The sequence below is a fragment of the Tasmannia lanceolata genome, unplaced genomic scaffold, assembly GCF_043159265.1.
Source record: "Tasmannia lanceolata isolate RefF3 unplaced genomic scaffold, GAP_Taslan_0.1 ptg000003l, whole genome shotgun sequence".
Taxonomy (NCBI): domain Eukaryota; kingdom Viridiplantae; phylum Streptophyta; class Magnoliopsida; order Canellales; family Winteraceae; genus Tasmannia; species Tasmannia lanceolata.
Genome location: NW_027518680.1, coordinates 53,434,700 through 53,457,678, shown reverse-complemented (window position 1 = coordinate 53,457,678; position 22,979 = coordinate 53,434,700). Strand labels below are relative to the sequence as shown.

The 22,979-nt window shown below is 40.5% G+C and overlaps 2 protein-coding genes across 2 annotated transcripts in view; both read left to right on the top strand.

Moving 5' to 3' along the window:
- Positions 1 to 1,084: 1,084 nt before the first annotated feature.
- LOC143869904 (uncharacterized) lies at positions 1,085 to 4,729 on the top strand. Its single transcript, XM_077376462.1, has 3 exons — positions 1,085 to 2,284; positions 3,346 to 3,791; positions 3,838 to 4,729. Exons 1-3 carry the CDS (start codon positions 1,085 to 1,087, stop codon positions 4,727 to 4,729), a joined length of 2,538 nt encoding a protein of 845 aa, XP_077232577.1.
- Positions 4,730 to 4,892: 163 nt separating this feature from the next.
- The window catches only part of LOC143869903 (protein FAR1-RELATED SEQUENCE 5-like), a 32,475-nt gene continuing 14,388 nt past the window's right edge, over positions 4,893 to 22,979 (top strand). The window contains exon 1 of the mRNA XM_077376461.1: positions 4,893 to 7,073. Coding sequence (XP_077232576.1) covers positions 4,893 to 7,073 — 2,181 coding nt within the window. The remainder of the gene's footprint in view (positions 7,074 to 22,979) is intronic.

Sequence of the window (22,979 nt, the reverse complement as noted above, 5' to 3'; positions counted from 1 at the left end):
GTCGTAATATGGGTTCTAAATTGCATTTTGCTTACCACGAGTTTCGCATCTGCGTTCATCTGTTTGATTATGCTCCAAAATATGAGTTCTCGATTGTTTTGTTCCTCATATGTGTTACGGTACAATTTTAAAATTTCATTGTTGAAATTGTAACTAATTTAATCACTGTTAGCCAGCACCTGTCACAACCTAATTTACCCACTGTTCACAATGAATCCGTCTGATTATACACGTAAGTTTCTCTAAGCTCATTACATGAACGTTTTGCCAACTTCCATAACCTAATTAATAATTCATCAAACAATTGATATTGCCATTGCTTTTCCTCAATAGATGATAAGCTGATAGGAGATGCTTAAAAAATTAGACATTCGCTTAGAATTAGGCAGTTACGTATGAAGAAAGTTGGTGCTTCGGATGTGGAGCGGGAGCTGCCAATTACTACACGTGGAGACATATCATCAGCTGCAACTCCAGAATCAAACACTACTGATTCCGAGCTACAACAACCTCAACATCGTTCTACCGATGTTCAACACGTTTTTTTCAGAATCCCAAACCCAAACAGAAAATATAAATTCACCGCTGAACAGACTCCACCTGTTGATGAAATGTACGTCGAGCTTCCTGTATTAAATCCATTAGTACAATATACCATGCATGCAGACGAGCAACGATCCTGTCTTGAAGGTCTACACTTTTGTAACCTTGAATTTATGAGAGCACAATATTATAGAGTGCATATTTATTTAATGTGATTCCCTCGGTTCCAAACAGAGAATAGGATCTCAGCAGTTGCACAGAGCCTACTTGCTACTGAAGTAGATATTGAGGCTACCGAATTAAATCCATTACCAGAACAGAACATATGTGCGGAAGAACCAGAATTCTCTTCCCAAGGTCCCCATTTCTATAATTTTCAATCTTTCATAATATAATATTATACAATATAGATTTGCTTACCATACTTTTCTCCTTACGGTTGTTTTCTAACAAATCTTATAGGTATGAGTCATACCACATCTAGATAACGTATGCATTTAAAGAAACATGGGACTTCGGTCCACCAAATATGATGTGCTGAATGTGTGGGGTGTTGATGTGGTATGAGGAAAGATCCTCTTCTGCTAAGCAGAGTCCTTTTGTAAGATTTACCATGTGTTGCGAGGATGGGAAAATCCAACTTCTGTCACTTCCAGAGATGCCACAATATTTAAAAGAACTGCATAGTGGACAATATGATACCCGATATACATGTTTCAAGGAACTTATTCGGGCATATAATTCTATGTTCAGTTTCACTTCAATGGGTGGTGTTGTTGACTACAGTGTTGTTGACGGTAGAAGACCATATTCATTTAGGATATCCAGTTCGAACTATCATCAAATTGGAACATTATTGCCAAGACCTAATTGCAAACCTATGTTTGCACAGTTATATGTGTATGATCCTAAAGATGAAATAAGAAATAGAGTAAACGCAATTCATGCTAACGATGGGCGTTTATCCATTGAGGAAAATATTGTAAGGAATTTAACCCAGATGCTCGACTATACAAATCCTTACGTGCAGAGTTTCAGATATGCGAGCGAGTTCTTGAAAAATGATACCACTATTGACTTACGTATTCGCCTTATTGAAGAAAGATATCGAGATGGTCGACAATATAACCTACCAACTGTCCCTGAAGTTGCCGTGCTTATGGTTGGCGATGGATCTGAAAATGTTGACCGTCGTGATGTCATTATTTGTAATAGTGAAGGTTTCTTACAGAAAATAAGTGATTGTCACCCCGCTTATATGCCATTGCAGTATCATTTGTTGTTTCCATTTGGAGAAGATGGTTGGAGATTTAACATACCAATCAGATCAACTCTCAGTTCGACCCGCCCGAGTAGGAAAAATGTAAGCATGCAAGAATTTGACGCTTACCCAATTCAATACCGACGTATAGAAGGAAGCACCCTTATTGAATCCGGACGTCTTTTCCAACAGTTTGTCGTTGATGCTTATGCAGCTATTGAAGAACAGAGACTGTATTGGGTGAGAAAGCACCAGGGACAATTGCGGGGAGAGCTTTACCAAGGCTTACAAGATGCTGTAGATTTATTCATAACATTCACTTACAATTCAAAATGGAAAGAAATCACTTCTGCTTTGGAATTAATCCCGAGACAAAAGGTTAAGGACAAGCTTGATAGTAGCAAGGAGTGTTTAATATTAAGAAAAAACAACTTCTTAATGACCTCCGTGCAAAGAAAGTCTTTGGCAGAGTTATCGCAGGTAATAAATATAAATTATCGTAATGAAACAATTTCCCTTGCTTTAAATACGGTACATTTTAGCACTGTTTATATGTAAAACTATAACTTTCTCACGCGTTTCTCACAGTAATATTGATTAAATGCAGACGTTCACGTTGTAGAATTCCAAAAAAGAGGATTGCGACATGTACATATTCTCTTGACGATTTTTTTGGTAGGTAAGCTGGGGTTAGGCAGACCCCGACCAGAATTTATTAAAAAAAAGAAATCAAAATTACAGGCAGGGATAAGGGACTCTCAAGGAGTCTTGGGTTACAATAGAGATGAGATCTTCCGGGAAGATATCTGATGCGATACTTTTACCTTTTATAGGGCAGACACATTTGGAAAGAAAATCAGCCGCTCCATTTGCTTCTCTCCAGACATGAGAAAATTTCCAATTATCCATCTTAGAGAGAAGGATTTTGAGCTTATCAAGGGTAGGAATTTGCCTCCAGTGGCACTTGAATTGACCGTTAATTGCATTGATTGAAAGAAGGGAATCCGATTCTAACCAAAGGCACTTGCAGCTGAGCTTGATGGCCATTGAAGCGCCTTCCAGGATAGCATCAAGTTCCAGTTCCAGGATAGCTAAGCTTGATGCCATTGAAGCGTCTTCCAGGATATTCTCTTAACGTTAGTAGGTGAAGATAGGATCGTTACAGCAGACGAGATTGACAATTTCATCTGTGTTGAACTCCCAAATAAAGATGCCCGTTGCTCTTCGAAGTTGTATAAAAAACAATGATACATGGGCCATGTGGAGCTATGAATCCAAATTCGCCATGTATGATTAATCGTGTTTGTTCTAAACACTATCCTAAGAAATTCAACAATAATACATCAATTGATGAAGACAGTTTCCCCATTTACTGTCGAAGGAATGATGGACGAACAACAGTAGTTAATAATTAGTTAGTGGACAATCGATGGGTAGTGCCATACAATTGTGCGTTAATAACAAAGTACAACTCCCACATCAATGTTGAACTTTATGCTAGAACAAGAGTGATTAAGTATTTGTTTAAATATCTTCACAAGGGACCTGATCGAGCGACTATAGTTTTCGGAGCTAATTCATCGAAAATGTCAGATCGAAGTATTGGCTCCCATCAAAATAAAGACGAAGTTAAACAATACTTAGACTGTAGATATGTATCTGCACCGGAGGCATGTTGGAGAATTTTGGAATTTGATATGCAAGGACAACGACCATTTGTCGAACGTCTGCAATTTCATCTGCCAAATGAGCAATATGTTATATTCAATGATAAGGACAATTTGTGCCAAATTGTTGAAAATCCAAATGTTCGGATAACAATGTTTACAAAATGGATGGAAACCAACAAAAAATACGATGATGTGACAGCATTGACATATGTAGAATTCCCTACTGCTTGGGTATGGGATAGAGAAGAAAAAGAATGGCACCGGCATAAGAAAAGAGAGAGCTATTGGCAGACTGTATTTTGCTCACCCATCGTCAGGTGAATGTTATTACTTATGAATGCTTCTTACCATCGTACGTGGTAGTTCAAGTTATGAAAACATACGCACTATTAATGGAATTCTCTACCCAGATTTTAAATCTGCATGTGCTTCGTTGGGTTTGTTGGAAGATGATAACGAATGGCTTGAGGCACTTGTAGAAGCTAGTATTTGGGCATCAGCTAACCAGCTTCGCCATTTGTTTGCATCGATCTTAATATCATGCAATGTAACAAATCCATTAATATTATGGAAAAACTATTATGAAGCTCTTTCGGAAGACATACAATTAAGAACTCAGAGACATCAACAGAATCCAAAGTTATTGTTGCCTGCAGATGTGATACAGGATACGGTACTCGAAGACATAGAAAGCATTCTCAATTGTAATGGAAAAAGTCTTTCGAATTACCCTCCTCTGCCTCTGCCAACGAGAAGCAGTGACGATGAAGATGAAAACAAACTAATTTGGGAAGAGTCAAACCACGATCAAATTGAGGCAATGACTGAGTTTCAACATTTACATGAAGGTTTAAACTCGGAACAGTTGGAAATTTTCGACGCAGTTATTGACTCCTGTGATAATACTAAAGGCGATTTCTACTTTGTATATGGAAGTGGAAGCACAGGTAAAACATATTTGTGGAAGACATTGATATATAAGTTGCGAAGTAGCCGAAGAATAGTATTAACTGTAGCTTCCTCAGGTATAGCTGTGGTATTACTACCAAGTGGTCGTACTGCTCATTCGTGTTTTAAAATCCCACTGGAATTAAATGACACTTCTACATGCACAATTCCACAACAGTCAGAATTGGCGGAGCTAATTCGGAAAGGTAGCCTCATCATTTGGGATTACGCTCCAATGATACATCGGTATTCAATTGAATCTATAGATCGCACGCTCAAAGATTTACTAAAAAAATACTTCAACTGATGTTGCGTCAAAAGTTTTTGGAGGGAAAATTGTTGTTCTAGGAGGAGATTTTACACAAATACTCCTTGTCATTCCCAAGGCTAGCCGACAATTGACTGTAGCTGCTTGCTTACAAAGATCTTACTTGTGGTGCCATTGCAAATTGCATTATTTAATCAAGAATATGCGAATATTTGAAGGGGAGTCATCATCGGCAGAGAATCATGACATATCTACATTTGCAACATGGGTTCTTGAAGTTGGGAACGGGAACGTATCTATGAATTCCGTAGGTATTCACACAGAAGCTGAATGGATAAGAATCCCTGATGATATGCTCATCGATGACGATAATTCTAGCGTAATACGGTTAATTTCAGATATTTATGTTGACTTACCATCTAAGTTGCACGAAGACACCTACGTCCAACAAGAAGTTATATTAGCTCCAAGGAATGATGATGTCGATCACATAAACTTCCTGATGCTGGACATGTTACCTTGCAAGATAAAAACATATTTTAGTGCCGACTCTGCAACTACTGATAGAACCGAAGCATGTTCTACACAATTCTTACCAACACCTGAATATTTACACTCTTTAAATTTCCCTGGTTTACTTATGGTTGATGATGGTATAAATGTGGATGAAGATCATCTTGAATGGGCAGAGACAGATGTGAATGACATAGATGAGGTTGGCAGTGGTACATTTAGTACACCCAAAAAGGTTGATGATGAGAAGGGTGTTGTGAATACGCCTTTTGTGGGACAGGCGTTTGATAGATGGGAATCTGCCTATGATTTTTACAATGCTTATGGACTGGCCACTGGCTTTGGGATACGGAAGTCCAGTACATCCTCTTCGATGAAGACAAATGAGGTCATATCGAGGGCGTTTGTATGTGACAGAGAGGGGCTGAAAAGGGAAAGGGATAACGGCAAGATAGATAATGGCAAGGAAATGAGGGAGCGTCGCATTGTGCGACTAAATTGTAAAGCTAGGATGATCATCAAACATAGATATGAGAAGTGGATAGTGAAAACTTTTGAAGACATCCATTCTCATGAGCTGACCTCCCCATTGAAAACCAAAATGCTTCGTTCCCATAACCGATTTCATAAGAGTGAAGGTACTAAGGCTTTGATAGATTGTCTGAATGAGACACAAATGTCTAAATCTAAGATTGCAAAGGCCATTAATTCGACCCACGATGGAGTAACAGGTGGGCTGTCAACAAATCAAGTTATTGCCCATTTGAGAGCAAAAAGAAATAATAATTTGGGGCAAGAAGCAGTCTTAGTGGCCAACCATCTGCAAAAGAAACGATCGGAAGACCCAAACTTCTTTTTCTCGATGGAGTTAGACACGGATGGGACCTTCCGATCCATGTTCTGGGCTGACGCTAGGGCGAGGGATGCGTACATGACATTCAACGATGTCATTGTTTTTTATGTTACCTATAAAACAAATAGACTCTCTCTCCCATTTGCACCTTTTACAGGATTGAACCACCACAAACAGTCAACCCTTTTCGGAGCTGCACTGCTAGCCGACGAGACAGATGAGACATTTTGTTGGGTATTTGAGCAGTGGTTGACGTGCATGCATGGTAGAGCTCCGGGTGTAATAATTACTGATATGGACTTGGCTATGAAAAATGCAATTAAAAGAGTTTTTCCAGATACATGCCATAGGTTTTGCGAGTGGCACATATGGAAGCATCTACTTGAGAAAGTTGTAGAAATGCGGGATACCGATAGTGATTTTTACCGTGATTATAGTCGGTGTTTTCATTCGAAAAAAATAGAGGAGTGTGAGGACAAATGGCAAGATTTGGTGGTCAATTATGGAATTTGTAGGAATGAATGGTTGTCTAGGATGTGGGAGCAACGAGAGCATTGGATGCGGGCATATTGGAGAACCACTTTCACTGCAGGCATGAAATCAAGTCAGCGCAGCGAAAGCATGAATTCCTTCTTTGACGGATATGTGAACAACAACACCGGGTTACATGAGTTCTTGACTGCTTATGAAAGGGCACTTGTTCAACGCCATAAAACCGAAGCCGAAGAAGATTTCAAGTCAAAATATTCGATTCCTAAGATGCAAACGAATATCCCATTGGAAGAAGAGGCCGGTAAATTCTATACGAGTATTATCTTTAACAAATTTCAGGATGAGTTGAAGGGTAGTAACAACTGTTGGCATGATCAGTTGAGCAGTGAAGGTACAGTGGAAGAGTATTCTGTAGGTCTTAGAACTGATCAGAAGAGTAGATGGTGCAGGGTACAATATGACGATTCTGACGGAGTCACCGCGAGATGTGAGCGTGCTATGTTTGAGATGGAAGGGATATTATGTGTAAGCCCAAGGGTTCCCCATGGGTACATTCAATCATCTTGTTTTGATGATTAACAAACGCAAATTGATTAGTTGTTTATGGACTGATCATTTGCCTTGAGTGTTGTGCTTTAGACAGGTCCTACACAAGTCAAATCGTACTAGCACCCACCTTGTTGGCCTATGCTTGAAGATGAACCAAACACAATGGCAAATGAGCTTGGAACATACTTGGACCAATCACACCTTGGAAGTACCAAGGAGAAGCTCATCATCAACCATCTCAAAGCATTGAACAAACAAAGGAAGTTCATGAAGGCCAAAGGTGGAGGATCAAGAACCTAATGCAAAGGACCAAGGAGCTTGTACCACAACTTGAAGATGTCAAGCATGGAAGCTCAACCATAGAAGATCCCAGCTCAAAAGAAGAGTTCAAGAGAGTGATAGAAAGGGTATAATGTATTCCTATCTCTCTTGCATATTCTCTTGTCAAGGCACATTGTTTAAACCCCTAAAAATATGTTTTTCAAAGAGACTAACACACCCTTTAAGGACTTAAATGGATAAGTGAATGGCCATGGTGGTGTACCAACATGTTGGGACCCATATGGCGGCGGCGTAAATGAGAAGATGGGTTTTGGGTTTTTTTTTTCTTTTTGATTCAGACAAACCACGATTGCAAAACCCAAGCTTTTGTGCAAAGATGGGTTTTGGGTTTTTTTTTTCTTTTTGCTTCAGACAAACCACGATTGCAACACCCAACCTTCAGACAAACCACGATGCGCGACTATTGCAAAACCCAAGCTTCTCTGCAAAAACGAAGATGGGAGATGGGTTTTGGGTTTTTCTTTTTCTTTTTGCTTCAGACAACCCTTGCTTCAGACAACCCAAGCTTCAGACAACCCAAACTTCGTCGCTTGCAATTGGGTTTTTGGGTTTTGTTCTTCCAAAAGCACGTATGTTCAGGGGGCCCAAGCTTCTGTGCAAAAACCCAAGCTTCTGTGCAAAAACGAAGATGGGAGATGGGTTTTGGGTTTTTTTTTTCCTTTTTGGTTCAGACAAACCCAGCTTCTGTGCAAACCACGCGCGACTATTGCAAAACCCAATCTTCTGTGCAAAAAACGAAGATGGGAGATGGGTTTTTGGGTTGTTCCTTTTTTGTTGTTCCAAAAAAACAAAAAATGTAACACATACCTGTGGGAGAGGGAGAGAGACAAACAAATGTGATCGTCGGAGAGAGGGAGAGAGCCCGCCGGGGAGGGAGACGACGAGAGAGAGCTTCGTCGCTTGCTGCAATTGGGTTTTTGGGTTGAATTGCACGCTTCTGGGTTGAATTGCACGCTTCTGTCGAGGAGAAACCAATTTCAAGCCAAATTTCTCCCTCTACCGCACCAATTTTACAGACGCTCGACCGTATAATCCTTTTCCTCATATATATATATATATATATATATATATATATATATATATATATATATATATTTACAGCGATTTGTGAAATTGGATGTTTTAAGTAGTCACTATGTGCTCGCTAGTAATAGAAGAGATCATTTGTTTGAATGTACACATTTCATCTCATTTTGTATGAATTTGCATTTTTTTCTTTTTCATATTAAAAAGTAAAATTATGCTAAAACTGATGCTGAGCACAATAATTTTAGATCATTTTAAGATGGAATTTTGGTCTTCATAGGCATAAGGGTAATTAGAATGAAGGGCACCTTAGAGGCCTCCATCTCAGGAGCATTATAATGTTTTGCGTCACGCCATCAAGTCCTGATGGTATACCAAATCAGCATGTTTTTTTTTTCTTGTGTCTTTTGTTCAATGACATTATTTAATTCTACATTTGCTCTCAAGCTTTTCGTTGGTTGTTCAACTGATTTTGGTAAACATAGGATTTCATAATCTGATAATGACACTCCTCTTTGGTTGGGTAGTAATGTAATCAGTTTTTTTTTTTTTTTTAACGATCATTTCAAATGCACAATACCTTTATATCCATGTCAATGACATCTAGAACTGTGAGAATCGACATTACCATATTGCGATGGTAGCATTACCCTTCATATAAGCTTTGAGAATGAGAAATCTGATTTATGTGCTTGATGTGTTCCAATATTGATAAGATCAATCCTATGAGGTTCATATTGTGTTATTTTTTACTTGGGTTGGGTTTAGCTTCTGTTGGTATTCCTGTTGGCCATTTACTTCTCTAACTTTTAGAATAGCGTGTCTTTCTTTCTTCAATTCAGTAGATGAAAGAAAGTTATATAGTCATTTTACTTGATTGGAAGTCAAATACTTGTCTTTTGTTGGCTATGTGTCTCCATATTGCTCTGTTAAATCTTGCCCCCTTAGTTATGTGTTCATGTACTTGAGGAATTCGGCTATATACACTCAGCTCAATAAGCTTTGAGCCTATGCTTGTCTTTCATTTCCTTTTGCTTTAATTTTAGCCTTAAAGGTAAGTTTCCGTGGTACGAGGATTCGTTGCAAATTCAAAAAACAAAATATAAAATAAAATCTCATAGTATGTTTTGTTGGTCATTAGTATTTCTGTGTATGCCATGCTTCATTGCTTTGGTTTCCCTTATCTGATAAGTTGCATGAATTCAATCAGTTCCTATTTCAACTTGGGGGTATGCTAGTTCTGTGTCGGTTTTGTATTCTCGTGATTAAGAGATTGCGGTAGATAGAAGAGTTTACTCCAAATGAGGCTGATTTGTGACCAGTCGTCATCTTTGTAAGGCATGTGAATTAATTCAAGGTTTTGGACTCAAATGTCTGTGAAAACATAAGGGCATTCTGTGCTATTTGCGAGATTATTGGTGACAAATGGGTCGAGAAATTAACGTTTTACAGTTCCCTTAGATTTATCTACTCAATCTGTTATCTCCTATTCAATCCGTCATTTTCTATCTTCATGATAGCTTAGCCAAATGAAAAGTAGTGGAGATTGTGGGGACATTTGATGATTGTTTCACTGTCTCTTTTCATTTCTTCTCTTATCCTTTAGTGATAATCAAAGTTCCTGCAAGCCATTTTATTAGCCCATGGAGTGTTGTCATCAATCCTATAAATGTCCTATTAGGGTTTTGGCTAAGACAGAATGTTTCTTGAGGGAACTCATTCATTTCCTATCTAGGAGCTTTTGCAGGTCTAGGGATTTCTTCCATTCAGGTTCACTCTTAGAATTTAGGAGTCTGTCTTTAGTTAGAGAATCAGTCTTTAGCAAAGGAGTCAGTCCTTTAGTCTTTCAGGATTCAGTCCTAGCATCATAGGGGTTAGGATTCGTTCCAACCTCTCTTCAAATCATGTGATTTTTTTTTATCCACTCTTGCAAGGTATAGGATGCTGTCCAACCCTTGCAGAGTCGTGCTTCTGTCATTTTCCCCCGCAAAGCATAGGATGCTGTCCAACCTTTGCGGGATATCAGGAGTCTGTCCTCCCCTTATGATGATAGGATTCTGTCCTCTTGTGTCAAAACAACAAAAACATCTGAAAAAGCAAAAATCTCAAAAATCTTGAGTCATTTAGGAGTAGTTAGGAAAGTCTGTTCCGAACTACGTTGGCTTGATCCCTTTCCACAGGGTACGTAGTGCAGCTTGGGATTCATATCCCAAGTCCAGCTAAACCTTAAAAAAATAAACATTTTAAATCTTCCAAAAATACAAAAATTCTTCAAAACCTTTTCAAAAAGATCTTTCTCTAGAGTTAGGAGTCTGTCCTAGTTGTTTGAGGTGTTTTAGAGTTAGGAGGCTGTCCTGATTTGTATTGATATGGTGTGTCCTGTCGTGTGAGTGTCCCTAGAGTTAGGAGGCCTCGAGTTGATTGGTTAGATATTTAGTCGAAACGATGGCTAGACTAGGAAGCATATAGTCAGCCCGTAGTTTTCTTTATGATGCACAACCTAGTTACACATAGGATGTAAGGCCCACCTGCATTAGCTTAAGGCTAATCAACTTGCATTAGTTAGGGCATATAGAGTCCTAAAAATTACAATTCACTTGAATTTAAGCAATCATATAAAAAGCTTTTAAAAATCAGTCGAGTCTAGTGGATCAAGTCTAGGATAGCGGTTCTAGATGGTTAGGCATCGTAGTTAGAATAGGTCATCGAACTACGTTGACTCTGATTCTTCCCGAGGCCGGGATATGTAGAGCAGCTGGGATGGACGACCATCTTGGTCCGAGTCAAGTCGCATTAGAGTTTTAGGATTCATCTTGTCTAGTCATATATAGAGTTGATTTGTGTTGTATGTTTTGCTGTGTTTTCTTACTTTCATGTACAGATCCTATACTTTTAGCTGTAGCATGCATGCGTTTGCACACCAGAACTTAGACATCATTTAGGCTTGTCACTCAGAATCTAGATACTTTTAGGTGACACTTATTTCATTTCTTTTATGTGTGGTTATTATTCATCTCAGAGACGTGCATGATTAGATAGACGTCTTCTCGGAGATATTGGTTCCCATTTCAGATGACTTTCGCCCAAAACTCTTCAAAATCAATAAATAAATGGCATCAGAGACCAGGTGCTTGCACTTGGGCGGACGAGGTGCTCTTTGGACCTTCCAAATTCGTAACCAGGCACGAACCTTCTTTTTATATCTCTGGTTATCCGTTACAACAGAGCATAGTATGGGATCCTTGGCCCACTTCCTTGGATGGCGACTCTTCTTTGTTTAAGGTACGCCTCGAATCTGGGCTAGTCCCCGAATCAAGAGGTATCTCACCTTTTATCGCCACTCATACTGTGAGAGGCACTTCTTTCAAGAGTTCCTTGGTAGAGCTCTCCATTCACGTGGATAATCCTGAGACTTCGCGAGGGGGCTCGTCCCCCGCCTCTCTCGGATCGGGGTCCACAGGCTGGCGACTCTGCTTTGGAAATTCTTTCGAGATATTGCCTAACTCTGTTAAAATGCCATTTTAATTAATTTTGAACAATTTTGGGCTTAAATCATTATAAATGGAAATTTAATCGCTTAGAATCCAGGGGCACCAAATAGGTGTTTAAAATAAGGGATTCACACACTACACAGCATACATCATCATATTTTTTATTTTCTTTTATTTTCTTTTATTATTATTGGCTCCACGGGATAGATACAATGCGTGCCACATGGGATGTCGTTACTCTGTTGGTGCTGTTGTATCTATTTCCAAGCTATGCGCCAGTGCTGCAGTCGTAAACATTCGGTGTACTTGTGTTTTCAGCAGCCGGTGAGCAATGAAGCATACTGTATATAACACTCGGTGTACTTGTGTTATATATTTAAAGTATTGATCATATGCATAGTACCCGATATATTGAGTCCGGAGCTCTACTTTCATTTTACATATATTATGTACATGGATATATTTGTTGATTTAGTAAAACTCAATTAGGATCTGCATGTGCTTATACATATATTGCATTCATATAAGGACGAACATGTGTTGCTTACACTTGTTGAAGCCTAGATTTAGGAACCATGTCCTATCTATAGATTATTGTATCTCACCTTATGTTGCTACAGACGCTGTCCAAGTACACTCACATGTCTGTCATGAGTCGAGACTCTCTTGACTCCACTAGATTAGAATTAAAGCTGGTGCCCCTGGTTAAGGTGTATATATGTATATATACCTATTTATTGATTATTAGATTAGGGCCTTCTTATTTAGTGGAGATTCCCTATCTAATCCAATCAATTATATCAATTCATCTTTCAGATTTAGACCTGGTCAGTGGATTTCACTCGCCATCATTATGGCTATAGTCTATCCATTGACTCCTTTTACTATACATTTGACTCGTATCTTGTATCATTGATCTATATCCTATACATTGATATTTAGAATAGGGCCTACCTCTTAGTTAGGTTCTCCTGTGTAATCTAATCAATTCTTTCTATTTATCCATTCTGTGGATTATCATTAGATTATTGGTTCTTTATCCATAATCTATTCCTTGATCTATTGGTTTTAAAATTGATCCATGTTTTTCATTGTTAGATTAGAGTTTACCTCTTAGTTAGGTTTTCCTTCCTAATCTAATCAATTATCCCTATCTATTCATTCTTTTAGATTATGATCAGATCGATGGCTTCTAATCATCATTCTTATGGTCACGATCTATCCTTCGATCTTTTAGTTGCAAATTCAACCCATCTCTAAATGTCGTCATTCATGGGCAGTCTCTCACATCCCTCTGATGACCATATTCTGTTTTTCACTCATGAGCCTATCTTGCCACCATCATTTGAGTGCAAGTATTCTTGCTGAGAGTCCTATACGACCGAGTTTATCCATATACCCTTATGATGACTTGTGGGGTCCCTTTGTGTGGCCGATGTTGCCGAATTTTACCCAACACATTTTTAGTGTGATTGCTATCGTTTAGGATTATTGATAAATCATGTGTTTATCTTACCATGACCCGTCTTACAATTGTTATGCTGTTGGTTCTTACCCATGGGAGAGATGTGTTTGTATTATCTCTTGTTTCAACTTGTGTATAACATTCAACGAGATTGCCTCATACTAAAGTTAGTATTTGTCATTTCCATGATAGGAGTCAGACCTAACTGACTTCACCCATTTGTTGAACCATTTTCCTTTCATTTCACCCAGCCAGGTCAACAGAACCTATATCAGGATTGGACTCCCCAGTCATACATCATAGAGGAAGGAGTGCTACCCATAAACTTTCAGTGCCAGTGCATTACTGACGAAGAAGTGTCCTGTTTTGTTAGGTTTGTCTTTCGTTGAGTGTACACCAACTTTCTTCTCTCAAAGTTGGTAAGTCTTATTGTGTCAATGTAAAAAAAAATGTGTGTCATATTTGTTAGTCATGTTAATTCAGAGTCTGTTGTTTCCATCCCTTGTCAAATTCAATGTAGAGCCCATTGAGGCGTGTCGAAAAAAAAAAGAATTAGTGATGTACTTAAGAGTCTTCAATTCAATAAAGTTGTTCATTCTGTATTTTTTATGTTCTATGATTCACTTCTAGATTTGATGTTTAAATAACTAAAGACACCCTTCTCGGATGAGAATGTAGACGAAATTCCCCTCGAGATCTGAAAGATGGTCAAACGAGAGGAAGAGCGTCGAGCATAGCCACTCAAAGAAGAAATCGAAGCTATTGATAGTGGTATCGAAATCTGAAACTCAGGAAAGATGGATTGGCAAAACTTTATCTTCCGAGGAGCGCAAAGAATTGATAAACCTATTTAGAGGGCGTTCGAGGTAGTTTTACTTGATCCTATAAGGATAAACAGGGTGAACGCCCTGTTGTTGTGAAAAGCAAGACTCCTTCCGCTTTAGACACTCAGTCGAAAAGTAAGAATTTGAGAGAGATGAACATCAGACATCCAGTGGAGCTGATGAGAAATTGAGAGAAGATTTTCCAGAAAATGAAGTCATAGAATAAGTCTCAAAAGAACACTTGGGTTGCACATCTTTGATGAGATTCCAAGTTGGAATATTTCTTGATTACGGACAATTATTATGTCCAAAAGAAACAAGAGCATGAAAAGATAAGAAGGAGAAGGGAATGTGTCCCTAAGACAACTTAAAAAATATCAAAGACCCAAGTGATGGAGTCTATGAGATAGATTGAATATCAGAATTGTCTCCAACATTTGGAAACTATCGAGAGCTGTATAACCTTGAGCATAAATTCAAGATATTCGAGAATCGCATAAGTTCAAATGGAGCACCGTGGTTGAAGTCTTACTTGCAAATACCGCCAGACTCTTTGACAAAAAAATATTCAAAGCCGTTGAACCTTATTCCTCAAAAGCTTGTACATCAAAACACCAGGAGGCCATCCTTGGACGTTTGAACCTTTATAGCCAAAATCCCAACGTTTAAAAAAATCCTTTTGTGAGTCCTTTGAGCCAACACTTTAAAACCAAACAATTCTTTCAACCACATTATGAACCAGGGGCATTTTATGCACCCGAACTACGCGGACCTGATCCCCAACTCTTCGGGGGTACGTAGGCAACCTGATCAATTCAGGTTCGGTCAAGCCTTTGGGATAATAGCTAAATCATCTCTCTTTCCAAATTTTGAAGCTAAAAAGCTAAACCATTCTTTGATAAACCCCAAAGCAAACTACGCGGACCTAATCCTCCATTTTCGTGGTACGTAGGTAGTCTGGCAAGACCAGATTCGGTCCGAATCGTTTGAACTTTTGATATCTAACCCTTTTGAACCCGAGCCTACCTATAAAGTTCTTCTGGTGAAACGAGCAAAGGTTCAAGGCAATTGGAAACAAAAACAGAAAGAAATGAAAAGAACGAGAGTCTGAGACCCATTAGGTTGAAAACCCGAAAGGGCGGCCTAGAGTCATACATTTGCTAAGTCAACAACCAAAGGAGTTGGCTTATGCGAAAGTGAGGGTAGCGGTCTGATGGGTTGAAAATTGAAGAGGCAATCCAGTCAGAGGCAAAGACTTCTCACAAAAAGTGGGCTGATAAGCATGGAAGGAGTTCCTCAATTATGGAGAACTCTGAAGTTTGAGTAGTATGAGAATTCTAGGCAAAAGCTGAGGCAAATGGTTTGCTAGACCACAAACCTGGAATGCAATAATCATGAGTTCCTACCAGAGGAGATTCGAAGAGATGAAGAAACAATAACTACACAGGGCAGGATCTTGGAATCCAAGTAGTGTCAGTGAGATTTACTTTGACTCATTTCTAAACTAGGGGCATTAAAACTGAGCAATCCAAAGGAGGTAATAACCATGACAGAAATCCTGATTGAGGAAATTAGAACTTCTTGACATGGTTTTCGAAATTATTTTGACAGTGGCTAACTTTACTATAAAAAAAAAACACATTAGGTTTAAGGGTGAATCAAAAGTGAGTCGAGTCCCTCGAATAATGTACGTCTTCTTTGATAGAGTCGTTGAAAGTCTGTTCCTCATTCATATTCGTTTTCCTTCAAAGTCCAAGTCGTCTGGCACTGGAAGAATGGGTGTATACATTCTTAAGTGATAAAAATGAATAAACCCCTGGTTTAGGTATCAGAGAAAGGCAAGAAATATCATGTTCTGACATAGTGAAGATGTCAAATTTCAAGCAGTAGGCGGTGGAAAGAGTGAACCTCAAATAATGATCAATGAAATAAGAAATTTTTCTGGCTCAGCCATCATCCTATCTTGATTCCAAAGAAAAAACCCATGCAAACTCAAATTTTCTTACCTATCCTGGTTCTACTTTCCTTGGGACTCTTGTCATGGAAGTACAATACACCATCTTTTATGACTTGCGTCATAAAAGATATCGAACGCACAAAGGCAATCAGTGCCAATGTTTATAACAAGTTGAGATAAGAGAGATACAAGAATGTCTTAAGCCAAATCTCTGAACTCTTCAAATGAGCCCTCTTTCTGAAAGACTCTTTCTAAAAGAGTCAATTTTCAAAGAAAATTAATTTTCCAGCGGAGTCTAAAATTTGTTCCCACAATCTTCAAACCTTAGCATAATACTTTTTACCGGTTAAAAAAGGTCAAAACTCGAAAACCCCTGTCAAGTTATTTGTGTTTCATCCTCAGCAAGGAACTCGTACTCCCAATTTCTCTCGGCAAGAGATGATCAATCAATCCCCCTTTTAAGTCAGTCAAAATCTTTTTTTGATTTTGAATCCAATTCGGTTTCTTTAATCATCCAACCTTTGCTTTCTACAGCATCCGTCCTCACTTCGCCTTTCATGGCATTCTAAGTCCGTTTTCACACGGCATTCAAGTCATTCAAAGTCCATTTTCACACGGCATTCCAAGTCCATTTTCACATGGCATTCTAAGTCCATTTTCACACGGCATTCCAAGTCCATTTTCACATGGCATTCTAAGTCCGTTTCCACACGGCATTCAAGTCATTCAAGTCCGTTTTCACACGGCATTCCAAGTCAATTTTCACATGGCATTCTAAGTCCGTTTTCACACAGCATTCAAGTCATTCAAAGTCCATTTTCACACGGCATTCCAAGTCCATTTTCACATGGCATTCTAAGTCCGTTTTCACACAGCATTCAAGTCATTCAAGTTCGTTTTCACACGGCATTCCAAGTCCATTTTCACATGGCATTCTAAATCTGTTTTCACACGGCATTCAAGTCATTCAAGTCTGTTTTCACACGGCATTCCTGTGGAACCCGATCCGAGAGAGGCGGGGGGACGTGCCCCCACGCGAGTCTCGGGATCATCCACGTGAAGGAGAGCTCCGCCAAGGAACTCTCGAAAGAGTGCCCCTCACAGCATGAGCGGCGATGTGAAGTGAGATACCTCTCGATTCGGGGACTAGCCCGGATTCGAGACGCACCTTAAACAAAGAGAGAGTCGCCATCCAAGGAAGTGGGCCCTGGATCCCATGCTGTGCTCTGTCGCAACAGATAACCAGAGATATAAAAGGTCCGTGCCTGATGACGAATGGGGAAGGGATTAGGCGCCCCCGATTCGCCCAAGTGCGAGCACCTGGTCTCTTATGCCATTTATTATTAACTTTGAAGAGTTTTGGGCAAAAATCACGCGAAATGGGAACGAATATCCCCGAGATAACGTCTATCTAATCATGCATGTCTCGGAGATGAATAAGAAGCACAAAAAGGAAATGAAAGATGTCACCTAAGAATAGCTAGATTATGAGTGCCATGCCTATTTGGTGTCTACGTTCTGGTGGGCACACACATGCATGCTACATCTAAAGGTATAGGATCTGTACATGAAAGTAAGAAAACACAGCAAAACATACAGCACAACCAATGACTCGACACGACACACCCTAAACTCTAAGGTGATAATTGACTCGGACCAAGATGGCCATCCATCTTAGCTGCACTACGTATCCCGGCCTCGGGAAGAATCAGAGCCAACGTAGTTCGGCGACCTGTGCTAAACTACAATGCCTAACCTTCTAGGACCGCTATCCTAGACTCGATCAACTAGACCTGACTAGTTTTTAAAGCTTCTTGCGCCATTACTTAAGTTCAAGTGAATGGTAATTTTTAGGACTCCCTATATGCCCTAACTAATGCAAGTGGACCCTACACCCTATGTGCGACTAGGCTGTGCGTCTTAAGGAAAACCATGGGCTATCTAAGCGCATTCTAATCTAGTCATCGGCTCGACTAAGTGTCTAACCGACCACGACCTGAGGCCTCCTAACTCTAGGGACACTCACACGACCAGGCATGACAAATCCACAAGATCAGGACAGACTCCTAACTTTAAGACACCCCAAACGCCTAGGACAGACTCCTAACTCTATGGGAAGATCTTTTGAAAATTGTTTGCAAGGTTATTTTGAAGAATTTTTGTATTTTGGGAAGATTTGAAAGCTTATGGAAGTTTTTGAAATTTGTGAAAGTTGTGAAGTTGTGGAAATATTTACAAAAATGGTGATTTAAAAAAAAAGTGGTGAAAGGGTGACTGGACTCAGGATGCCAGCAGCACGCCTGAGCTGCCTACGTACCCCTCAGCTAGGGATCAAGCCATCCGTAGTTCGGACTTGACTACTCCTAATGACTCGAGATTTTGAGATTTTTGATTCTTAGATGTTTTTGAATTTTCAAGTATTTTAAAAATGTTTTTTTTTTTTTTGGAATTTTTGACACGAGAGGACACAACTCTATTATCATAAGGGTACAACAGACTCCTGATATCCCGCAAAGGTCGGACAGCATCCTATGCTTTGCGGGGAAAATGACAGAAACACGACTCTGCAAGGGTTGGACAGCATCCTATACCTTGCAAGAGCGGATAAAAATCGCTTGAATTGATGAGAGGATGGACAGAATCTTAACCCCCATGATGATAGGACAGACTCCTGAAAGGCTGAAGGACTGACTTCTATGCTGAAGACTGACTCTGAAAGATGGAAGGACAGACTCCTAAACTCTCTATGACAGACTCTAAAAAGGAAGAAATCCCTTAACCTGCGAAAACTCTAAGGCAGGAAGGGAAGGGGTTGGCTCAAGAAGCATTCCGTCATTGCCGAATCGACGGAAACTTCTTGGAATCAGCTGAATTCTAAGACTCGAAGAAGGAAACGGAACACTCTGGGGGATAATGCTGGAAGCAGGGTAAATCTTAAGGAATGATTAACGCCTCGGCATAGGGCAATAGAATTAGAGTTATAGATGAAGGTCAAAGGGATCCTAAGACAAGGAGATGCCAATGCAAGGATGAAATGAAGGATATTTTACCTATCCTGACTGTTTAATTACCTGAGGGATGCTCTAATCAGTTATAATATTTCCATCACTCCACCGAGCATTTGCCAAATAATTGGAAAAGATTAATTAAATGCCAATGCAACAAGTCAGTTCATGCAAATTTCAGTATCATGGCAGTTGCTATTTTTGATACCACCGTTATCACATGCACCTTTGAATTCATATCATTAAGCGACCACAAGGCTGCGCTATGGACCTAATCAGGATACCAGCCCCTTTGAAATCACTCTCTCAGGAGACAGTTACCCAAAAGCCTAGTAATTCTACACAATCTTTCAGGTACATGAATATGCAACTTGTACACCAGACAAGCCAGTGCTAACCTATAAGGGAATAAGGACTTGATAAAATAGATGAAATTGCAGGAGTAATGTTAAATCTAAATGAAGAAAACTGGCATTATAACTCCATACAAAACCTTTTTCAAAGACTGGCCTTATCACAAAATCCATTTCCAAGAATATTCACTCATCCTTATCTAATCTTTCTCATGGCATATTTATTAGAACCAAAACCAAAGCAGGCAAGCCAAACCAATCATCACAGGTGCAATGCAATATTAGAGAGACAAAAATAATAGAATAAATAAATAAATAAACACAAAATAAATGAATAGATGAGATATTTGAGTTACCTAAGCGAAGAGCAGATGGCGGACAACGAAATGGGGAGATGGGGCCTCGGGGTTGATCGGAGAGCGCCCGGAAAGTGGAGCTCGAGCTCCCTTTCGGAAAATGCCCCCTTTTTTTTTATTATATTTATATATATATATATATATATATATATATATATATATATTAAAAAAAACGAGCTCCTCTCTCTCTCTTTCTCTCTCTCTCTCTCTCTCTCTCTCTCTTTCTCTCTCTCTTTTTTTTTTTGATAAATATCGCCAACAGCAGAGAGGGAGGTGCGGCGGCTGTGGGGGAGGTAGAAGAAATTTGGGTTTTTGAAATGGGTTGGGGGAAAAGGGCAGAGGGTGGCCGGTAGTGATGGTGGCCGTTGGGGATGAGGGAGGAGAGGAGGGCCGGTGGGTCGGATTCTTGGGTTTGGGGTTTTTTTTTTTTTTTAAAAAAAAATAAAGAAAATAAAAATGGTGGTGGTGGTGCCGAGGGTGGTGGAAGAGAGGAAACGGGGAGGGTTGTGGTGGTGGCTGATGGAGACAAAGGGGGGGAGGCACGGCCGGAGTGGGTCTTCTTCTTCTTCTTCTTCTTTTTTCTCTCCTCTGTTTCTCGGTTTTTTTTTGGGTTTTGGGTAAAAGAGGGGGTGGCGGTGGAGAAGCTTGGTGGGGGTGGTGGTTTAATGGAGGTTGGGCATGGTGGAGGATTTTCGGAGGGTTTGGGTGGCTATTGGTGGTGTGGGAGGTGGCGGTTGGCGGTTTTTTCGGAAATGGGTTTGGGTTGTTTGGGTTTTAATGGGGGATTTGGGTTGGGGATTGGTGGGGGTTAGAGATGGGGGTCGTGGCCGGTGGGGGTGGAGGAGAGAATGGGGGGTGGTGGCCGACGGTGGGAAGGTGGTGGCGATTGGTGTCAATGGAGGTGGCGGTGAATGGGTTTTTCTTTTATTTTTCTTTCGAAAAGGGTTTGGGGTGGAGGAGTTGCAGAGGTGGCTCCGGTGGGAAGATGGTGGCAATCGGTGAAGAAGGTGGTGGTTGTAATGATGGAGGTCGCGGCCGATGGAGGTGGTGGCTCGGTGGAGTGGGTTGGAGGTAGAAGAAGGTGGGTTGCGGTGGAGGTTGCAGAGGAGGTGCGGTGGTGGGTGGCTGTTGGTGGTGGAGATGAAGGTAGAGGACGGTGGTGGTGGCGCCGGATTTTTGAAATGTATAAATGGGTTTTGGTTTTGGGTTTGGGGTGGAGATGGTGGCTGGCGGTCGGAAGAATGGTGGCTGGCCGGAGTGAGAATGGTAGTGGTGGTGGTCTGTGGTGGTTTGGGTGGAGTTCGGTGGTGGTTTGGGTGGAGATGAGTTCGGCCTTGCCGGATTTCGGCTGGCAGTGGTGGTGAAGAGGAGGGTGAAGAAGAGGAAGGTGGGGGCCGATGGTAGGCTTGCCGGATTCCGGCAAGCTCGCCGGATTCCGGCAAGCTCGCCGGAGAAGAAGGTGCTCGGTTTTTTTTTTTCTTTTTTTTGAAATGGGTTTTGCTGATGGAGGCTAGGTGGTTGTAGAGGTTTGGGGAGGAAGGTGGAAGATGGCCGGAGTTGGGAGAGGTGGTGGTGGAGGTTGTGGCAGCAGCTCCTCCCCTCTTCTTTTTTTTTTTTGTTTTTCCTTTCAAAATGGATGAGTTCTCCCTCCCTCATGCAAGAACTCCCCTTTGTTTTATATTTAGGGTTAAAACCCTAAGTCTAATCCTAGTCATCTATGTGGTATCTTCCTTTCCTTGGGTGATCTCCACCCTTGATCTACTCCCTCCACAAACACTCCATTTTAGAAACCCTAAAACCCTAAAGTGTTCTAACTAATCTAAACCCTACACCTCATCTCCTTGATCCAATGGCTATGCTTGTGGCTTGTAAAGGAAGGAACACTCATTTTATTAAAATACCCCTAGGACAAGGTGATTTTACCCTATTGCCATTATGCCCTACTTGCTTTTATTTCCATCAATGAGCACCCTCACTTGGTTGTTTTCAACCCCCTCTTTCGTAATAAAGAGAGATAGCACCAATACTACCCTGCTTCGATAGCCGCGCTAACCTGTTCCAAATTTTTACACCGATTGACCAATGGGCCGACATGGGCGCACCCTCATTTTGCATCGAACGAGGGGAATGACATGAGCACAGCCAGTTTTGATGATGGCACACACTCGCCCGTCTTGTTCTCCACTTTTCGCCCGATTGCCCTGAAATTTTGCAGGGGGATTCTCGAGAATACTAACAACCTCTTTGGGGCCACCCCTCAGGAATTTCGAGATTAATTTCGGGGCATCTGGGGACTCGAAATTCGGGAATTCTATTGGATATTCAATTTTGGGGACTTTAGGGCCTTGTCAAAATGGGGTGTCTACAATTCCAAGTCCATTTTCACATGGCATTCTAAGTCCGTTTTCACACGGCATTCCAAGTCCATTTTCACACGGCATTCCAAGTCCATTTTCACATGGCATTCTAAGTCCGTTTTCTCACGGCATTCAAGTCATTCGAAGTCCATTTTCACATGGCATTCTAAGTCCGTTTTCACACTGCATTCAAGTCATTCAGAGTCCATTTTCACACGGCATTCCAAGTCCATTTTCACATGGCATTCTAAGTCCATTTTCACACGGTATTCAAGTCATTCAAGTCCATTTTCACACGACATTCTAAGTCCATTTTCACATGGCATTCTAAGTCCGTTTTCACACGACATTCAAGTCATTCAAGTCAGTTTTCACACGGCATTCCAAGTCCATTTTCACATGGCATTCTAAGTCCGTTTTCACACGGCATTCAAGTCATTCAAGTCCGTTTTCACACGGCATTCCAAGTCCATTTTCACATGGCATTCTAAGTCCGTTTGCACACGGCATTCAAGTCATTCAAAGTCCGTTTTCACACGGCATTCAAGTCATTCAAGTTCGTTTTCACACGGCATTCAAGTCCATTTTCACATGGCATTCAAAGTCCGTTTTCACACGGCAATGAAAGTCCGTTTTCGCACGGCATTGAAAGTCCGTTTTCGCACGGCATTCAAAGTCCGTTTCCATACGGCATTCAAGTCCGTTT